Below are 8,814 nucleotides of genomic sequence, written 5' to 3'. Positions count from 1 at the left end.
ATGGCCATGCCGATGGCAGTCGCATAAGGCAGCAGTCAGGACAGGTCTAAGCCGATCAAAACAAATGTGCCGAAAAGAAAATGGGAGTACAAAGAAACACAAAGAAAGACAAAGAAAAAACATTAAGACACGTGTCGAGACGAGGCGACACGCTGTTTTATCGTGTATAGTATATCTAAAATAAATACCTAAACTAAACTAAAAAATATATGCACAGACTAGTAGTGTAGAATGATTTTGGTCTGTTTATGTTTAGTAGAATATATATTTGCAACCCAAGCCTGTGCAGAAAACAAATTTCGCCGTCATGTGCATATGCTTCTTGTGCGATTCCAGTCTCCATCCCCACTCCTCCTACAAAAAAACATATTATTTTTCTTTATTTTTAAAATTACTTTTTTCAATTATAAGCTTCTTTTTCTTTTGATTTGGTTGATCTATTGACGCCTCTGACCTCAGTTGACTGTGAGTCGGGGCATACCTAGCCGAAAGGCAAATAAAGTTCTCTCACCGAGTCGGAGGCTTTTTTTTAGGTATTATGGTAATTTGATTATATTTCTCATACTTAGGCTTATAAGGCTCTTTTATAAGTTCCACATTGTTTCCTTATGTCGACAGTCATTGTTTGTTGTCCTAAAAATATAATAAATAAATAAATAATAAATAGTGACCACCACAAATGGTTACCTATACAATTAATTAACATTTCCATGTTCATTCAATTTTTAAATTTCAAAACTAATACTACGTCGTATTTAATTCAAGGTATAGGTTTTGCAGAACCAAAAATTGTTACCTATACAATTATAGTAATTAACATTTGCATGTTCATTCAATTTCTAAATTTCAAAACTAAACGTCGTATTTTAATAAAAACTGTTTTAGAAAAACCAAAATATATATCAAATTAAAATAAGGAAACATGTAAAGTTGTCCAGAAAGGTTGGAATTACAATCAATTATACAAAAATGCCGGTAGAGAGAAGCAAAACTAGGCGAGGGAAATCTGGTGGGTGCAGAACCACGATTCCCCAAGAGTTGCAGAAGTTAGCGAAAAATAGAAAATATGCATCTTTAGACAAAAGACTTATCTTTGCATTGCGTCAGAACAAATTGAAGGAGCTTCGAACGATCATTTTGAATAAGCTACATAATCACTGGATATGGAAGAGGCGACAACACCAACGTCGTAAGCGCAGAGGATGCCTAGCCCGACGCCTTTACAAGAAACTGGTGAGACAACTGAAGCGCGCGCTCCGAAAGGAATATGACATTCTCGACGACCACAAGGCGAGGCAAAGGCAACTGAAGAGCGAGCTGCAAAAGCTAAAGGAAGTGGCACGGAGCTCCCCACATATGTGGAAATACTTCCGCAAGCATATTCTTCGTATGGAATTAGCCTTCGATGGGCTGCTACCGCTGGAGGATGCAGATAAGGAACTACAGATAACGCAACAAGCACTTCGCGGAAAAATTAAGAAAAAAATAAGGTTTTCCGAAGAAACGGCGAGTTATCTGAATGTTGCGTTAAGCAAAAAAGTGATTCAAAAACAGCAATTTGGTTTGCGTCAAGTACCATACAGTGTACCTAATCGGCGCGAGGATCAGGCAGATCAATTGAAGCTTCCCAAAGGTTCGCGTAGGGCGTTCAAAAAAAAGAAACTACAATTGCCAGAAATTCTATTGAATAAGTTGGCGGCTCGCGGCAAAGAGAGGGCGCTTATAAAAGCCTTTCTCAAAACGCTCAGAACTGAAGGGACAACTGAAGGCGATGCTCAACAGATGAACAAAACATACAAAAGGAGAAAGGACGGTACGGTGGACGACATTATGGCAAACATTGAAGGAATCACCTCCTTAGAAGCAGCCGGTCCTCTTGAAAATGTGCCATTAAAGAAAATACTACACGGAATGAAGAAACGAAAAGGCAAAACTATGCGACAGGAAATGGAATATCTGGCAAAGCAAGAAAGCGAAACAAAAGAACGAAGTCCATTTCTCGCAAGAAAACAATCGAAAAAAGTGCATAAAAGGCGCTCCCTACTCGGTAGTCTGAATTCTTTATTGCGAGTTACGAATACGGTTAAGCGGAGAAAGGCACACAATTATAAGCCACTCACGCCGGGCGATCATACGAAATCCTTTACTAGTGATGCCATGATAAATGCATTACGCCATATGAAACGTAAACTAGAACCAGAATCAAACTTAAAGAATCCGCAGATGCAGTCGAGCATCACTTCCTTTGACAGTGTTACTATGATGGCAATTTTACACGAAGAGACAGAGGAGAAGCCAAAAGATGAAGTTAAGGAGACGGGAAAGAGAACAATCCGCTTGCATGGCCCTAACAAAGAAAGCACTACACAAAAAAGAATTATTTTCAAAGAACTGGACAAAGTAGAGAGCCTTAATATAAATGGTTCAAAAATAACGCAAAAATATAGCAAACTATTGCTAGAAACAAATAAAAGTGCCGATAAACTACACACTTCAACTGGAGGGCAACAAATGGGCGACAGTTTAGACTTCAAAAAAAGTAGCAGCAGTTTGAATAGACTATATAAAATAAAAAAAGCATTGGGTCTGATATCAAAGCCCAAAAGAAGAGCCACAAAGAGTCTTAGTAAAATGAAAACTGCGAAAAGATCGTCTGAAAGGCAGCAGGATGGCTTTCGAGAACTTACAGATTTAAGATCTGATACAAAACTGGAGAGATTATACGAAACAAAGGGGGACACAAATATAGATCAGAAACACAAAAATGCATCAGGGGACCATGGATACTTGGACAGCGATACCAAGCCGGAGATGACTAAGGATCAACGAACAAAGAACGATGGTACTAGTAGGCACAGTGGTGATTTGAAACTGGAAGGAAGGAATTATACAAAAAAGCTAAAGGGAAAGAAAAGAGGTAAACAGAAAACTAAGCGGCTGTCCAAGGAGTTAAAAGGTTCTGACCAGTTTTATATTCCGGACACAATAAAGCAAGCGAAGGATACTGGAAAAAAAGGGAAAAAAAGGAAAGCAAGCTTAATTGCAAACGACGGTGATATGTTATATGTCAACAGATCTTCTAGCATTAGCACAGACCTCTTGATAGGCCGCAAAAAAGTAGTCACAGCTCATGCCAAATTTGTTCCGATGCCAATGAAAAAGGCATCCCACACCAAGCAACGACCTCGTTTTGGCGAGCAATTTCCTGACAAAGACGCTTCCAAAAAGGTAAAATATCCAAAAACTCCTCGTGCTGAAGTAAGCGTTTCTTCGTTTTGGGATTCCACCCCGTTACAAACACCGCAAAAGCAAAATCCCACCCACAGCATGGTCTCTTTATATACCGAAGATTCTTTTGAAGTCACCAAGGAGCAGCAAAAATCGGTAACTTCTCTTCCATTAACTCCAATACCCCCTATACAACCAACTCCTAAGCCGAGCAAACAAAATCTGGTATCAGGAGAACAACTGAAAGTAGTGGAAAAGGGGACCTCAACGGAAATAAAAGATGTCTCCTTGGGAGATCCCCCTCTTGCAACTTCCTTATCACAGACACGTACCAGTCTTGACAACAAACTGAGCAGACGCAGCTTGGCGTGGCTTAAATCACAAGAAGAGGAAGGTTCCATTGATTCACCTAATTGGAAAGCTGTTTTTAAGCCAGCACCCGATATAACACAATCACAGACGGAAATCTTTAAGCGTAATGCTGAAAATCATATGTTTAACGAGGAATTGGAGAAGAAGCTCCTAAGTCTGCAGGAGATATCAAGAGCTGAACTGAAGCATGGCAAACAGCAAAAGCTTTCAGAAGAAACAGCATCTCCACATACGGATAAAGTTGACCATATTGACGCAACAAATCTTCCAATAGAACTGCAGAAAAATATATCCGCAACGCAGGAACCGATTGTTGATGAAAATCAAGAGATGCTGGGAAAGCTCACCAACGATTTGGAATCGGGTGCCCTAGACGAAGATCTGCATGAAATTGTGGGCGCTAAGATGGATGAGTACAAGCGCGTTTACCAATTGCTTTTAATGCGAAAAGTTCCTAAGAACGCAGAAGACATTCGCCTCCTTAAAAACTATACGCGTACTCCGGAAATGTACAATGACACTCTAACGAAACTGTACGAGATGCGTATTTTAAAGTCACAAACATCTTTCGGAGTGTCTCTCGTAGAAATGGATTACGACCGCACAATGGAGGCATTAAACAAGCGCCATCGTCAGATTCGTCTCGGCCGCACTACCAGCGGAATATCTCTGAACAGCTTGCAGTCCCCAGACGATTCATTCGAAGACAGCCCACCAGTCTTGGAAGTTCCAAGCTACGACCCGAAAACAGTGCAGCTTCGCTGGGCCAGGTACTTTGCTGAGCAGCAAAAAACACCTTTGGAGTTGCTGCTGGAGAAACAAAATCACGAAAAGGCCCTGAGAAAGGCGCAAGAGCAGCGTCTGCGCTTGATACGTGACGAGCGGGAGCGGCAGCGACGTCATCAGCGTCACGGTCATAAGGGCCGCATTGATCTCCATCGACAGTTCAGTCATCCGCGCATGACAACTCGTGAGCGGGTTGCACATGAATTGGCATCCGGATCCACGCTGAATGCGCTTGTTAGTCCGCCAGTGGTCCCGAAAATTAAGGTAACCAAGGTGCACGACGTCTGTTCCGAGTGCGGGCGAATTAACTGCTACCGTACTGAGAGCAAGGCCTCGCTGATCGACGATGTACATATTACGGAGCAAATGATTAGCCAGTTCAAATATTTGCGGCTAGCGCACTAGCGTTATCGGCGAGGTTCACAATGTGCGTCCTGCACATTTCGTGCCAAGGTCTTAGATTTTGATCCTTTCCCTTAATGTGCAGGACACATATACCAATGCACAGTATTACACAGTCGGGCTGTTGTTGTAAGTAAATTATTGTATTAAATGTGTTTTGCGGACGATAAATTTATATTTAAGAGCATTCCTCCTCTTAGGTTACGTTCGAAAAGGGCTAACTGGGCTAACCAAACATACTTTAGACAGCAGATAATTCCTCTTAGTGATTTGAAGTTTTGCTGAAGGCTCAGCAGACCCCATCGTTCTACCTATGTAGGCTTTCGGTCACTTGGATTTTTAATTCATACAAGCAGCCCATTTATCAAATGCTATGGCTGCCGTATAAATGAATTTTAAATAATAAGTATTAAGTAAATGGTTACAAAGTTTATAATTATTCTAGAATCCTTAAGTGTGCTAAGCACACAAAAAACAGCTCAGGCTATAAAAGAAGTTATTTGTCGACAAATTTAAATTAATATTTTTTAAATATTAAAAATTCAATCAGGCAGAAACTATCAGTCGAAAACTCTATTTAATCTATCTTTAGCAGTCCTAGCTGTAGACATGGTTTTTGGAGCATTTACATTAAGCCTTTGCACATCGGCACAAAAGTCATTAAAGGCCTTAATATGCCTCCACCGCAATTAAAATTTATTAAAATGCTTGAAGAGCAAGAATCAGCGATGCCTGAAAACATATTCTGTCATTATCAAGCCATATAAATTAAACAAGAAACGAATGCTTTAGTTGAGTATATACTATATTATATCAAGTATGTATATTTATAAAAAAAAAAGTTGTATATGTATAACACCTACGATGAGACATGCACATGTTTATTTGTCCTAGCTCGGTGTAATTAGAAATGCGAAGAAAATATTCCCTCAATCAAACTGAAATACCTTTTACGACTTTCGGTGTCTGGGCAGACACAAAACGCAAAACATTATTGCATTCATACTAGCACTCATGTGTGTGAGGCTGGACAAATGACAAATAACTGCTTACGTAGCTTTTACTTGCACGCACACACACATACACACACACACTCACACACCACCCCAAAAATCTAGAGACAAAGAGCGCTCTGTGCCCAGCTACAATGTGTCTTCGTTTCCGTCATGACTGCCATTTCCGGCATCATTCCGAATATCTGTGAGTTGTTCGTGCTGCTACTGGCATGCCATTTATAAAATAAAAAATAAAAAAGATACTCCGTAGATGTGCTGTTTCTGTGCGAGTGAGTGTGTGTGTGTGTGGAAGTAAATTGATTGAAATGACCAGCGGCGGATGTAAGCCAGCGCTGGCTTGGCCTGGCCCCATTCGTAAGCTCAGCGGAAGGGCAACAACCCAGCTCAGCTTTTTTGTACCTCATTTGAAGGCGCTTTTCATTTTATTTGATTTTATTTTATTTTCTGTACAACTTACTTTATTGCCTGTTTGCTGATGTGTTGTATTTTTTTCCATTTTGTCTCGCAAGCCAAATGCCTTGCTTGTACAATTGGTTGGTTGGTTAGTTGGTGGTTTGTTGGTTGGTGTCGGCAGCTTTTCCTTCATCTTTTCATCTCGTACTTGCGTCAAATTTATTTGCTTCTTCTTGTGCACATTGTCCAATTCTCATGATTGCTACGGCCTGCCATTCATGGGCGCTCTGTGAGGCTGTTTTGTTTTGTTTTGTTTCCGGCTTAGCATGCGCTGCCCATGTACGAGTAGTAAATGCCCATCATTATCATCTCTGGGCTACAAGTAGCAGTGGCATCATCTGTCCGATGTCCTGCTGTGCCTTCTCATGCCTCGACAAACCAAAATTACACAACATTTGCTGCTGTCTTGTTATTTGGTTGCTTAATTTGTTTGGAATTTATGAGGTTTGATTTGACTGGCCTTTTCTTATTCCTGTTTTTATATGTTTTAGCTTTACTTTGCGTGCTTTACGAAAGATTTACTCGCAAATTAATTAAAGTTTTCCCTTTTTTTGCCACAGTGCGTCATCAATGACAGCAACTCGCAACAACATTTTATAATGCCATTTGTTTTTATCATCATGTGAAGACCTTATGAAGATGTAAACACACATAACCATAACCGTTTTAGGGCCATTCCTCATACCAATTCAATCGTTACTTGTTACAGACTTAATAATAACAATTGCTCATGTTACATCCTTACAAAAGAAAGCCGATTTGAAGACGATGTTCGTCTTAAAATTGATTCAGGCTTGTACACATTGTATAATGCAATAATCCAACAAATAATGGCTAATCACATTGGCCATTAAACCTTTTCAATTTTATTTAGCTTAGCGATAATAAACTAATTTATCCAGTCAACCTCTCTTACATCACAACTAGAAATGACAGAGCACTTGCGTTACACGAAAAATTATACTTCATGCCATATATATCGTCACTTACTATATTGCTGTATATCAAGCATGTAAGTAAGTCGCCCTCTCTAATTGTGTTCCGCCTAATTTATGATAACTGCCTTAAGGCTTAAATATTAGCAAACAAGCTATGTATTCGTATGTGTGTCAGCCTGCTAGCATGCCCATTCATTAGCCCCGCCCAGCGCAGCCGCAGAGTCTAACAAGCACAATTGACAAACAGCAAAATAACCAAAAATAATGTTAAAACTTTATCGTTGCCTTCGGCTGTATACGTATACGTAGTTGCCTCTCATCATACGCCCCGTCGGCACGCCCAGCAGGCCATTGCCAGCGTTAGACGGCTAAGCAACTAAGGCGACTAAACCAATGCTGCAAGCAGCAGCTGCGTGCGGCGAAAACATGCAGAGGCAAAACGGAAAACTCAATTGAAAAGTTTGTTGTTCATTTCCGCTTGTTGGGCTGGCAACCGGAAGCGGGAGGTGTCGACAAAAGGGAAATGCATTCGAATCTAATATGGCGTTCGGTGTTCCGCTTTCAAGTGAACCTACGCAGAACTTCGACGCCACACCGTTTAGCCACCTCCCTTCCCAGCCCCCCATCGCACAACGGCGGTGACCCGTTGGCCGGGCAACTACGGAGCAACGGTTGTTGCATATAGCTGTCGCAATGGTTGCCACTGCTGCTGCATAAATTAACTTTGTGCACTTTTATTCGTTGTTAATTTTAGTTTTATGGACTTGCAACGCCTGTGAGCGGGCTGGCAACGAGTGCAAAGTTGTCCGCGCTGTCATTTGGCGCGTTGTCGTCGTCATGATAATTTAAAAAGTTTTAATAATTTTACTTTTAAAATAGCACCGTCGCCGTTCAGCTAACGGCCGCAGCTGCCAAGACCAAATTCAACAAGTGCGCTATAATATATGTATGCTACAAGTATAATAAACTTTTGGAGGGAAATGAGAGTAGAGCTGAGGTTCTAAATGCTTCTTCCATTTGATAGTTGTGTCCGATTTAGAGCCACCACTTGGCCCACGCTGAAATGGTAATATTCCTAAGCATTAGGAACTGAGAATGGTAATAATAGAAAAGAGAACTTTAACTCGACTATGAGACACATTGTACCAATCCCATAAATCCCTTCTACTTGCGCGAATACTGGTATCACTGATTGCCAATACATAACCTCGATGTACTAATCTAATCTAATCTCTCTATATATAAAAGAGTTTGTCCTGACTGATTGGTGATCAACGGACAGCCCAGACGGTAAGCTGATATTTACGTCATAGCGTAGGTTGGCGATAAGAAGCGGAAAATTCGTGCTCCAAAGGGGGGAAATCAGGCTCCAAAGTTTGTATGAAAAATTCGTATTTTCTAAGCGATTGACTTCAAACTTACACTGTTTACTCTCCAATTTTCAAATTCCAAGAAAAACTGCATACTTGGGTCTAAATAAGGAGAGTTTTCCTGTAAAAACAATGTTGCGGCACAAATTTCAACAGCGTCAAAAAAGCAAAAAATCTCTCGCAACGCACCAAAGAAATTTGCGGTTGGGTTGGTTCCTTTAGAAACTTTAGAGTGTCAGAAGAGAAAAA

At 40.6% G+C, this 8,814-nt stretch overlaps 1 protein-coding gene across 1 annotated transcript; it reads left to right on the top strand.

The window, feature by feature from the left end:
* The first annotated feature begins 906 nt into the window (after positions 1-906).
* On the top strand, positions 907-5,156 carry LOC115620914. The gene is made up of 2 exons (XM_030514410.1): positions 907-4,917; positions 4,989-5,156. The coding sequence occupies exon 1, from the start codon at positions 970-972 to the stop codon at positions 4,789-4,791; it is 3,822 nt and encodes a 1,273-aa protein (XP_030370270.1). The 5' UTR covers positions 907-969; the 3' UTR covers positions 4,792-4,917; positions 4,989-5,156.
* The last annotated feature ends 3,658 nt before the right edge of the window (positions 5,157-8,814 follow it).

This window comes from Scaptodrosophila lebanonensis, unplaced genomic scaffold (genome assembly GCF_003285725.1).
Source record: "Scaptodrosophila lebanonensis strain 11010-0011.00,11010-0021.00 unplaced genomic scaffold, SlebRS2 tig00000024-arrow-pilon, whole genome shotgun sequence".
NCBI lineage: Eukaryota > Metazoa > Arthropoda > Insecta > Diptera > Drosophilidae > Scaptodrosophila > Scaptodrosophila lebanonensis.
The sequence above is the reverse complement of the archived record's forward strand: the minus strand, read 5'-3'. Positions and strand labels throughout refer to the sequence as shown.

What these genes read in the sequence shown, in the direction of transcription:
- LOC115620914 (XM_030514410.1), top strand. Translation starts at nt 970, where the DNA reads ATGCCGGTAGAGAGAAGCAAAACTAGGCGAGGGAAATCTGGTGGGTGC.